Genomic DNA, 12,782 nt, shown 5'->3' with positions numbered 1-12,782 from the left:
TAGTGACGCACGTAAAAAAAACTCAGAAAAAACTTGTTTTTCCACGTAAAATGCGAATGAAGCTGAATTTTTTAAATCGAGCTTAAAATTTTATCGTGAGAATGCATGTTTTAATCATCTGATTCATACTAAACCGTTTCTGCGCATGCAGTTCACGTAAAAACTAATTTTACATGGTACATGTAGCTCGAAATTAAACAGTCGTCCTCGACAACGGATAAAGATTATTGGGTTAAAAAATTACGTTTAAACTTTATCCATTCATCCACCTTCGTGCAAAGTTCGAACCGATTCGTACAAGTTACAAAGTGCAAAAACATTCCAGAAAAATATGTTCTTCGCATGTAAAATCCTATTGAAGCAAGATTTTTTTCAAACAGTTAAAACTTGTCTTAGAACTACGTCCGATCACTGGTGAAGTAAATTTGAACCATCAGTCTCGTTCCAGTTCGAAGTTATTTAAGGGTAGCCCTTTTTGCGCATAGAATCTGAACGAGCATGACTGCTTTTACACGTAGAATCCGAACGGTACATAATGCTATTATCTGAGCATTAATTTCAGCCCAATTAAAATATTTTGCAAAAGGAATCAATTAATTTGTAAAATTTGATGGGCAAATGTTTCCTTGCAGTATTACCACTAATGAATTGAATATCCAGTCTAGCTGAGAGTAGTGGATATACAACGACCTTGGTCATGGAGAACTTAGTTTACTGGTGAATCATCGTCTAGAAACCTATGTACAAATCATTCCTCGCAATATGCACTACCGGTCAATTTAAAATCCACGCTAGCTGAGGATAGTGGCTAGACAACGACCTTGGCCTTGCAAAATTTTGGTGGCAGGTGAATCATTGTTTTAGAGATCCATGGGCAAATCATTCCTCGCAATACGCAATGCCGGTCGATTCAAAATCTATGTTGGTGAAAGATGTGGGTAAACAACGTCCTTTTCCGCCCAGGGTGTGGCGCGTGCATTTGATTAATCGCATAATTGATCCTTGTTTCTGGAGCTGGCGTGGTTATTGTATCGAGGTAATTTACGTGGGACCAACATGTTGGATGTCCATCCCATTTCTAATAATAGAACCTCTTAACAAACATTTGAAGTTCGCTGTATCGATCGATCGGTAAACAGAAAATGACCTCGTTGCTCTCCAGACTTCATATCTAATGGTGGAAATTTAAGCAATAATTTGGAAATACCGACGATTCCCGAAAACATGAGATGCTGTAAACACTCGCTTTGCTGCGATAAATGTACACTACTTGCCATTAAAAATGCTACACCAAGAAGAAATGCAGATGATAAACGGGTATTCAGTGGACAAATATATTATACTAGAACTGAGATGTGATTAGATTTTCACGCAATTTGGGTGCATAGATCCTGAGAAATTAGTACCCAGAACAACCACCTCTGGCCGTAATAACGACCTTGATACGCCTGGGCATTGAGTCAAACAGAGCTTGGATGGCGTGTACAGGTACAGCTGCCCATGTAGCTTCAACACGATACCACAGTTCATCAAGAGTAGTGACTGACTTATTGTGACGAGCCACCATTGACCAGACGTTTTCAATTGGTGAGAGATCTGGAAAATATGCTGGCGAGGGCAGCTGTCGAACATTTTCTGTGTCCAGAAATGCCCGTAAAGGACCTGCAACATGCGGTCAGACATTATCCCGCTGAAATGTAGGGTTTCGCAGGGATCGAATGAAGGGTAGAGCCACGGGTGGTAACACATCTGAAATATAACGTCCACTGTTCAAAGTGCCGTCAATGCGAACAAGAGGTGACCGAGACGTGTAACCCATGACACCACATACCATCACGCCGGGTGATACGCCAGTATGGCGATGGCGAATACACGCTTGCAATGTGCGTTCACCGCGATGTCCCCAAACACGGATGCTACCATCATGATGCTGCAAACAGAACCTGGATTCATCCGAAAAAATGACGTTTTGCCTTTCGTGAACCCAGGTTCGTCGTTGAGTACACCATCGCAGGCGCTCCTGTCTGTGATGCAGCGTCAAGAGTAACCACAGCCATGGTCTCCGAGCTGATAGTCCATGCTGCTCCAAGCGTCGTCGAACTGTTCGTGCAGATGGATGTTGTATTGCAAACGTCCCTATCTGTTGACTCAGGGATCAAGACGTGGCTGCACGATCCGTTACAGCCAGCGGATAAGATGCCTGTCATCTCGACTGCTAATGATACGAGGCCGTTGGGATCCAGCACGGCGTTCCGTAATATCCTCCTGAACCCAACGGTTCTATATTCTGCTAACTGTCATTGGATCTCGACCAATGCGAGCAGCAATGTCGTGATACGATAAACCGCAATCGCGATAGGCTACAATTCGGCCTTTATCAAAGTCGGAAACGTGATGGTACGCATTTCGCCTCCTTACACGAGGCATCACAACAACGTTTCACCAGGCAACGCCAGTCAACTGCTGTTTGTGTATGAGAAATCAGTTGGAAACTTCCCTCATGTCAGCACATTGTAGGTGTCGCCACCGGCGCCATCCTTGTGTGAATGCTCTGAAAAGCTAATCATTTGCATATCACAGCATCTTCTTCCTGTCGGTGAAATTCCGCATATGTAGTACGACATCTTCGTGGTGTAGCAATTTCAATGGCCAGTAGTGTAGATGATATTCAACGTGCAGATTTTCCTGTGCAGAATCACTTTCCGACATGCTCAAGGTCAACATATTGAGCACTTGAACGTCGTAATAATAACAATGCAACTCGTACGTACGAAACGTGTTTGCTTTTATTTGCTGCTGTATCACAGGCGCGTGAGCGAAATTCTCTCCTGAGAGGCCGTGACAGTGTTTTGCGGCGCTGTTATCTCATTGTTATTTGATCTAGTTCCTCACTGAAGTCCTCTTCGAAGGATCTTTCCAGTGTGGCAGCAAAAAGTGTATGAATGCATTAGCCACTTCAGTATTGGTTTCGTAATCCGGCAGCTACGGACGTTAAAATATTTGCCTCTGTCAGAAATCTGCTACACTGTCTGCACTAATTTCAGTCATCGACATATTTCTCGATGCAGATACATTTTGGTCGGCCTGTCATAGCTGTCTCACCGTGTATAAAACTGGCCTGATGCGCAATACGCTTACAAGTCTGGAAGGGAATATGACATATTTCTTAAAGCACGGCAAAACTACTCTTTAGAGAGGGTGCTGGAAATGGCCACCGTTAGCGTCAATGTAGCATAGGACGTGATTCATCAAACTTTGAGACACACGTAGAAGCTTCGCAGAACAATGTGCTATTATCCCTCTTCCGGTATGAGAGGATCATCTGAGCTACGTGACCCTTTAAAAATCGCAGCGAGGAGGATGAAGCGATCTTGGAGGCAAGAAATTTCATTTACGTTTTCTGATGGACATTTTTCTCATCTCGTGAGCTAGTGCTAAGGCAGCGCTAGCTTATGAGATGATGAAAGCCCCGTCAGTGCTAAGACAATATGTGCGGCCCTATTTTTTCTTCCATCTTGCTGAAAATATCCGTATAGAAGTTCATCTCATATCATATGGATCATAAAAGTTTGTAGCTTACATGGCGTCATCACGAACGCCGCAAAAAGTTTTCGTCACATTTTCCTTTTTATCGATTTGTATGAGTCGAAGAAAGAAGTAGCAGCATATACCCATTAGTGCTGGCCTCCGAAATATTTCACACATACTTAAACTGCCCTTATGTGGAAAATCTCAGGTATAGTCTTGTATTATTGTGGAGAATGGTTTCTAAAACACTTTACCGTTTGAAGAAAAGCCAATTACGTCTAGATGTGTGGTAAATCATATTTCTAAGTCTAGCGCAGGAGAACACTATTGTCTGTGCTAATGAGATTATCGGCCAATCTTCACTGCCTGATTAAAAAAAAATAGGAAGGCTCCCAGAAGAAGGCCCACGTTAACGCAACCTCGTACGAGAGTGAGTCAAATGAAAACCTTAAATTTGTAATAAATTTGTAATAACAAATCGAAATTTCGCACAGTTATCCTGCAAGTTGGTAAGTGTGCTACAAACACCGTGCAGAATGGCCTGTAGGTGGCAGCATAGTGTATATGCACACATACCGTCGCAGTCTCAGTATAAAGATGGCCGCCCCACTTGCGACTTGCACCAGGGAAGAACAGCGTTCTCTTATTCGGTTTTTGCGTAGTTAAGGTGTGAAACCTATTCAAATTCATCGACGACTGAAGGTTCAGTACGGTGATGCATGTTTTTCACAGCAGCAAGTCTACGAATGGAGTAGGAAGTTCACAAATGGTGTGACTTCAGTGGAAGATGCTCCTCGTCCAGGTCAGGCACAACAATTTGTGACTCCACACAACTTTACAGCAGTTGAGGCCATAGTGAAGGAAAACCACCGAGTGACATTGAATGACACTGCAGCATGTTTACAGATTAGTCATGGATGAGCACACCACATTGTGCGTGATGTGCTCCAGTTTCACAAAGTGTCTGCAAGATGAGTGCCACGGCAGCTGACTCCTGAAATGAGAGAACGACGCGTTGATGCTTGTGAAGAACTTTTTCGGCGCTTTGAACGAGAAGGTGATGGCTTCGATGCAAAAGTCGTTACTGGGGATGAAAAGTGGGTCCAGTTCCAACAACCGGAAACGAAGAGAGCGAGCAAGGAATGGCGCCATTCCTCATCACCAAAACCAAAGAAGTTTCGAACAGAACCATCAGCAGGGAAGGTTATGCTGACTCACTTTTGGGACGAAAAAGGCGTCATTTTGGAGCATTACATGCCTAGAGGGACCACTGTCACCAGTGCATCATACACAGATCTCCTAAAAAATCATCTGCGTCCTGCAATCAAATCAAAGCGACGTGGATTGCTGTCAGCAGGTGTCCTTTCGCAACATGACAATGCAAGGCCCCACACTGCCCGTACAACAGTTGCAACAATCACAGACCTGCATTTTGAGTGTCTTCCTCATCCACCATATTCACCAGCCAGGCCTTACCCCAAGTGATTTCCATATGTTTGGACCACTCAAAGACGCAATGAGAGGAAAGAAGCTCCGTTCTGATGAAGAGGTACGCCAGGTGGTGCATGAGTGGTTGCGCGGGCTACCAAAAGAATTTTTTTTTTTCTAAAGGAATTTGTGCCCTTTGTAGGCGCTGCAGGACTTGCATTGAGCGTGGGGGAGATTATGTTGAAAAGTGATACAGCTTTGTACAACTTCTGCACAAATAAATTTAAAAAAATATTTAAGGTTTTCATTTTACTCATCCTCGTACATGCATGCGCCACAGGCGGGTTTGTAAATGATTAGTGTTGCATTTGCCTGTGATATATAGAACGAAAACCACAGTGTATTAGTGTTGTTCGTGTTTACTGTTGCTACCAGGCCTGATAGCGGGTACATGAGGTGACAAAAGTCATGAGCTACTTCTTAATATCGTGCTGGACCTCCTTTTGCCCGGCGTAGAGCAGCAACGTAACGTGGCATCTACTCGACAAGTCGTTGTAAGTCACTTGCAGAAATATTGAGCTAAGGTGCTTCTATAGCCGTACATAAAAGTGTTTCGGATGAGAATTTTGTGGACAAATTGACCTTTCAGTTGTATCACGGAAATGTTCGATGTGATTCATGTTTGGCGATCTGTGCTGCCAAATCATCCGCTCCATTTGTCAAGAATGTTCTTCAAACCAATTGCCAACAACTATAGTCAGGTGACATGGCGCAATATCATCCATAAGAAGGCCATCTTTGTTTGGGGATATGACGTCTCGAATTGCTGCAAATGGTCTGCAAGTATCTGAACATAACAATTACCAGTCAGTAATCGGTACAGTTGTACCACAGGACCGAGTCCACTCCATGTAAACACAGCATACAACAACATGGAGCCATCACCAGCTTGCGGAGTGCCTTGTTGACAAATGGTGTCCGTGGCGTCGTGGGGTCTGCGCCGCACTCGAACCTTAGCATCATCTCTTGTTGTTGTTGTTGTGGTCTTCAGTCCTGAGACTGGTTTGATGCAGCTCTCCATGCTACTCTATCCTGTGCAAGCTTCTTCATCTCCCAGTACCTACTGCAACCTACATCCTTCTGAACCTGCTTAGTGTATTCATCTCTTGGTCTCCCTCTACGATTTTTACCCTCCACCCTGCCCTCCATTGCTACATTTGTGATCCCTTGATGCCTCAAAACATGTCCTACCAACCGATCCCTTCTTCTAGTCAAGTTGTGCCACAAACTTTTCTCCCCAATCCTATTCAATACCTCCTCATTAGTTATGTGATCTACCCACCTTACCTTCAGCATTCTTCTGTAGCACCACATTTCGAAAGCTTCTATTCTCTTCTTGTCCAAACTATTTATCGTCCATGTTTCGCTTCCATACATGGCTACACTCCATAAAAATACTTTCAGAAACGAGTTTCTGACACTTAAATCTATACTCGATGTTAACAAATTTCTCTTCTTCAGAAACGATTTCCTTGCCATTGCCAGTCTACATTTTATATCCTCTCTACTTCGACCATCATCAGTTATTTTACTCCCTAAATAGCAAAACTCCTTTACTACTTTAAGTGTCTCATTTCCTAATTTAATTCCCTCAGCATCACCCGATTTAATTTGACTACATTCCATTATCCTCGTTTTGCTTTTGTTGATGTTCATCTTATATCCTCCTTTCAAGACACTGTCCATTCCGTTCAACTGCTCTTGCAAGTCCTTTGCTGTCTCTGACAGAATTACAATGTCATCGGCGAACCTCAAAGTTTTTACTTCTTCTCCATGAATTTTAATACCTACTCCAAATTTTTCTTTTGTTTCCTTTACTGCTTGCTCAATATACAGATTGAATAACATCGGGGAGAGGCTACAACCCTGTCTCACTCCTTTCCCAACCACTACTTCCCTTTCTTCCCCCTCGACTCTTATAACCGCCACCTGGTTTCTGTACAAATTGTAAATAGCCTTTCGCTCCCTGTATTTTACCCCTGCCACCTTCAGAATTTGAAAGAGAGAATTCCAGTTAACATTGTCAAAGGGCTTTCTCTAAGTTTACAAATGCTAGAAACGTAGGTTTGCCTTTCCTTAACCTTTCTTCTAAGATAAGTCGTAAGGTTAGTATTGCCTCACGTGCTCCAACATTTCTACGGAATCCAAACTGATCTTCCCCGAGGTCCGCTTCTACCAATTTTTCCATTCGTCTGTAAAGAATTCGCGTTAGTATTTTGCAGCCATGACTTATTAAACTGATAGTTCGGTAATTTTCACATCTGTCAACACCTGCTTTCTTTGGGATTGGAATTATTATATTCTTTTTGAAGTCTGAGGGTATTTCGCCTGTCTCATACATCTTGCTCACCAGATGGTAGAGTCTTGTCATGACTGGCTCTCCCAAGGCTATCAGTAGTTCTAATGGAATGTTGTCTACTCCCGGGGCCTTGTTTCGACTGAGGTCTTTCAGTGCTCTGTCAAACTCTTCACGCAGTATCTTATCTCCCATTTCGTCTTCATCTACATCCTCTTCCCTTTCCATAATATTGTCCTCAAGTACATCGCCCTTGTATAAACCCTCTATATACTCCTTCCACCTTTCTGCCTTCCCTTCTTTGCTTAGGACTGGGTTGCCATCTGAACTCTTGATATTCATACAAGTGGTTCTCTTCTCTCCAAAGGTCTCTTTAATTTTCCTGTAGCCAGAATCTATCTTACCCCTAGTGAGACAAGCCTCTACATCCTTACATTTGTCCTCTAGCCATCCCTGCTTAGCCATTTTGCACTTCCTGTCGATCTCATTTTTGAGACGTTTGTATTCCTTTTTGCCTGCTTCATTTACTGCATTTTTATATTTTCTCCTTTCATCAATTAAATTCAATATTTCTTCTGTTACCCAAGGGTTTCTATTAGCCAAGGATTTCTATTATTCTTACCAAACGAAATCGGGACTCATCTGACCAGGCCACGGCTTCCCAACCTTCTAGAGTCCAAAGATATGGTCACGAGCGCAGCAGAGACACCTGTTGTTACCAAAGGCACTCGCATCGGTCGTCTGCTGCCATAAGACATCAACAACTGATTTCGCTGCACTGTTCTAACGGATACGTTTGTCGTAAGTCCCACAATGCTGCGGCTATTTCACTCAGTGTTGCTTGTCTGTTAGCACTGACAACTCTAAGCAAACTCTGGCGCTCTCGGTTTTTAAGTGTGAAGGCCGTCTGCCATTGCGTTGTCCGTGGTACGAGGTAATCCCTGAAATGTGGTATTTTGGGCTAAGTCTTGACGCTGAAGATCTCGGATTGCTATTGATATCCGAAATGGAATGTCCCATGCGTTCAAAGTCTGTTAATTCCCGTTGTGCAATCATAATTACATCGTAAACCTTTTCGTATGAATCACTTGTGTGCAAATGACTGCTCCGCCAGTGCATTGCCCTTTCACACTGAAGAGCCAAAGAAACTGGTACACCTGCCTAATACTGTGTAGGGCCCCGGAGAGAACACAGAAGTGCTGCAACCCGACGTGGAATGGACTCGACTAATGTCTGAAGTAGTGCTGGAAGGAACTGACACCATGAATCCTGCAGGGCTGTTCATAAATCCGTAAAGAGTACAAGGGGGAAGAGATCTCTTCTGAACAGCACGTTGCAAGGCATCCCAGATATGCTCAATAACGTTCTTGTCTGGGGAGTTTGGTGGGCAGTGGAAGTGGTTAAACTCAAAAGCGCATTTCTGGAGCTACTCGGTAGCAATTCTGGACGTGTAGGGTGTCGCATTGTCCTGCTGGAATTGTCCAAGTCCGTCTGAAGGCACAAGAGCATGAATGGATGCAGCTGATCTGACCGAATGCTTACGTATGTGTCACCTGTCACAGTCGTAACTAGACATATCAGGAGTCCCATATCACTGCAACTGCACACGCCCCACACCGTTACTGAGCCTCCTACAGCTTGAACAGTCCCCTGCTTACTCCCTACCCGTACACATCCATGCGCTCGATACAATTTGAAACGAGACTCATCCGAACAGGCAATATGTTTCCAGTCATCGACAATCCAATGTCACTGTTGACGGGGCCAGGCGAGGCGTAAAGCTCTGTATCGTGCAGTCATCGAGGATGCACTAGTGGACCTTCGGCTCCAAAAGCCCATATCGATGATGTTTCGTTGAATGGCTCGCACGCTGATACTTGTTGATGGCCCAGCATTGAAATTTGCAGCAGTTTGCTGGAGGGTTGCAATTCTGTAACATTCAACGATTCTCTTCAGTCGTCGTTGGTCCCGTTCTTGCAGGATCTTTTTCCGGCCACATTGATGTCGGAGATTTGATGTTTTACCGGATTCCTAATATTCAAAGTGCACTGGTGAAGTGGTCGTACGGGAAAATCCCCACTTCATTGTTACCTAGGAGATTCGCCGACTATAACACCACGTTCAAACTCACAGAACTCTTGATAACCTGCCATTGTAGCAGAGGTAACCGATCTAACAATTGTGTCTGACATTTTTTGGCCTATACCAGTTTCTTTGGCGCTTGTTTGTGCCGCCATCTGTATACATGAATGTCGCTATCCCATGACCTTTGACACATCAGTGTGTAACATGCACGAACAGAGTGAGACGTTCTGTGATCGTTGCCGGATGGTCAAATTGTGGCTTATCCAAATTTGTGGCGTGTGAATGTGACCTGATACTGGCCTGCATAGGAATGTTAGAGCAGGCATACTGTTCCGGTCGACAACGTCTGATCACGACAAGGCACGACCCATGCGTTTTGCACCAAGTACCTCGTTTTCTCCCTTCACATCTGCACCTTCCATCCGAGAACAAGTACTGGATTTCCCGCAACATATCGTGTCATCCCGCACCATTGGTTGGAGACCAGCAGCAGCCGTACCAGATAGTTATAGTTCCATGCGTGGGCCACCATTAACACTATAACACAAACGGCTACGTTTGCAGTGGTGCCATCACTGGGAAACATAGGCTGCTGATGGAAGGCGTCGCATTGTGTTCAGCTATGAGTCGCAGGCCTGCACTTCCCGGGATTACCATCGTCGGCGAGAATGGCAATGACTTAGAGAGAGGTCCCATTTTTCAAGTGTTTTGAAGACACGCAGTGGTGTTACTGGTGGCGTCAGGGCGTGGGGATCGTCTGATAACACATCAGGTCACAGTTGGTAATGATTGACGTACCTCTGACGTCACAAAGGTACATCAGAGACATCCTGCGTCCCCATGTACTGCGTATGAAGCGACAGTATCATGATGCCGTTTTTCTACAGGACAATGCTCGTCTATTCACGGCACGTGTCTCTATGAACCGTCTGCGTGACGCTGAGGTCCTTTCGTGGCCTGCAAAATCCCCTGATCTTTCCTCGACAGAAGATGTGTGGAACCAGATCGGACGCTACCTCCGTAGCGGTACCCAAGGTATCAGGGACCAGTTACGACAGTTGCTGCCTCGGGGAAGGATACAATGACATTGTGGCACCCTTCCCAACAGAATCAATGCATGTATCCATGGACCGAGCGAGGTGGCGCAGTGATTAGACACTGGACACGCATTCGGAAGGACGACGGTTCAATCCCACGTCCGGCCATCCTGATTTAGGTTTTCCGTGATTTCCCTAAATCACCCCAGGCAAATGCCGGGACGGTTTCTCTGAAAGGGCACGGCCGACTTCCTTCCCCAACCTTCCCTAATCCGATGAGACCGATGACCACGCTGTCTGGTCTCCTTCCCCAAACCAACCAACCAACTATGTATCCATGGAAAATGGAGAGGTCTCATATTGCGAAGTTCTTTACGAGTTCGACTTGATTTTGTAGTTATCACAATAACGTCAACTCGTTAAGTTCCGTTTCATTTCCTCCTCTGCTTCACTTTTTTTTTTTGCCAGATAATGGAATTTCAGTAGATTGCGGAAGGACGGTGTCTTAACTACGCTGTCTTTATTGTTCATTTATTCCCTGTCACTTCAATAAAAAGTGGTCAGTCACTGTGAATTTTTTAGGTTGTTGTGATATTTACATCAGTACGTGCGGTACTACAACAGACTGTAGAACGTGCGCTGTCTTCTTTTTTCGGCTTGCAAATAAGAGGTCTCTGGTGTGCGTACTGCAAGTCCTTCGGTACACACACCATCAGATTATTTGACTTGTCGCTCTAACGAAGTAGGCGAGTGTCAGCAATATGTCTCGTAGTCTTATCGTGGCGTGTTTATCTTCTGCCGTTAGGTCAGACGATAGAAATGCCACTTGCACGCTTAGAGTTGCAGATTGACGGTGACCAACTTTAAACAGATCTTGATTAATTTTCACACACATTTATTAAAATAATAACAAGCATAAAAATAACTTAACTTGGTTCTGGATGGTATTTACAATTGACAATCTGAAGTTCCTTAGGTACTGGCACGTTATTCATATTCTCACATATCTCTGATACTTGACAACGTGTCTACACATTTCTCTTCATGGCTATGTACAGGAATATGGTAATCTTATTAGGCGCAGACTGAAACTTGACTACAGAATAATGCAGACTAATGCAGACTGACCAATCGGAGGTCTGTACACTCGTTATAATACCTCGAGCGTTCAGGTATCACTGCGCGAGTGTGATCCGCGAGTAGAAAAGGTTCTACGTTAGCAGCAATCTCATTGGCTGCGTTACATATTAATACGCGGATCGGCGGAAGCAGAATTTGGTCCGTCTCCAAGACAGCGCCATCTCGTAGTGCGGAGACGGACAAGCGCTGCGCCTGCGCTGTTGTGATTAGCGGGGCGCGCTCTAGTGGGAAAGTTGTGTACGCGCTGACTTCGCGGAACCACGTACACAAAAAGGTCCCTATCTCTTACAGGTATAGTTCAGTACGGTAGAACTTAGCGTTTCATCTGAGCATGGCGGGTCGTTGAAATATAATTTTCAGTGCCGTCCAGAAATAAGCGGCGTACCCCAAAAAATACAGCGTTTACCTAGTTTTGGAATTCGGTATTGTCAGATGTAAGAGGTCGTTGAAATGATGTAACTTACGAACTCTTGGCGGATGCCGGGTACAGTGATTGCGCGCTCTGCTAATTGTACACTTTGCGTTACTGTGGGTCCGCGCCTTCAAGCCGTCGCCGCCCTTGACGGATCGCACAGTGAGCAGTGGACGTCTGTGTTGCAGGGTGGGAAGACGCCGCTGTATATCGCGGCGAGGGGCAGTTTCACCGCGATCGTCGACATGATCATCAAGACCGCCCGGCTCGACTACCCGGCCAACGTACGTATTGCACACTGCTCGCCGGCCGCTCTCTCCGGCCGTAGCGGAAACTTGCACTTCCGTCTCTCTTCTCGTAGGAACCTCTCTCGTCCAGCTAATTTCACACTTGACGTTTAGATCCCTTAGGCGGTTTCTTACTTTTGTGTTTCTCTCTGTATAGAAACTGAAACGGAACTGACATTTATGTACCGAGTCTCTCTCTAATCCGTTGATCTGGTGCATGGATCTTTCTCCTACCTCCTTCTGTAGTTCCCAAGTTCAGACACATAAATTATACTCGTAATCACCAAGCTTAAAAATGCACGATAGGGAGATAGAGCTAGAGCCACAGGCACCTGACTCCGGTCAACGCGGCGAAAGACATTTTCATCGATGATATTTGGCCAACAGTCTATGATCATCAGACAGTCCACCAGTGTCCTGAGTACTACACCCAAATATATTCGCCTGACGACATGAGGTCATATTATGCCGTTGATGGTTATAGGTCCCTGGGATGGATGCTTGAGGTT

General features: G+C 44.8%; 1 protein-coding gene across 5 annotated transcripts in view; it reads left to right on the top strand.

Annotated features, from left to right (window-relative positions):
• The window catches only part of LOC126199014 (ankyrin repeat and death domain-containing protein 1A-like), an 811,076-nt gene that overhangs the window by 720,538 nt on the left and 77,756 nt on the right, over nt 1-12,782 (top strand). For 4 of the 5 annotated variants that reach the window (XM_049935699.1, XM_049935702.1, XM_049935700.1 and 1 more), the window contains one exon: nt 12,175-12,270. The exons of the other annotated variant lie outside the window; for it this stretch is intronic. In XM_049935699.1, coding sequence (XP_049791656.1) covers nt 12,175-12,270 — 96 coding nt within the window. The remainder of the gene's footprint in view (nt 1-12,174; nt 12,271-12,782) is intronic. 5 annotated transcript variants of the gene reach the window in all.

The sequence above is a fragment of the Schistocerca nitens genome, chromosome 8 (assembly GCF_023898315.1).
Source record: "Schistocerca nitens isolate TAMUIC-IGC-003100 chromosome 8, iqSchNite1.1, whole genome shotgun sequence".
NCBI classification, from domain to species: domain Eukaryota; kingdom Metazoa; phylum Arthropoda; class Insecta; order Orthoptera; family Acrididae; genus Schistocerca; species Schistocerca nitens.
The sequence above is the reverse complement of the archived record's forward strand: the minus strand, read 5'-3'. Positions and strand labels throughout refer to the sequence as shown.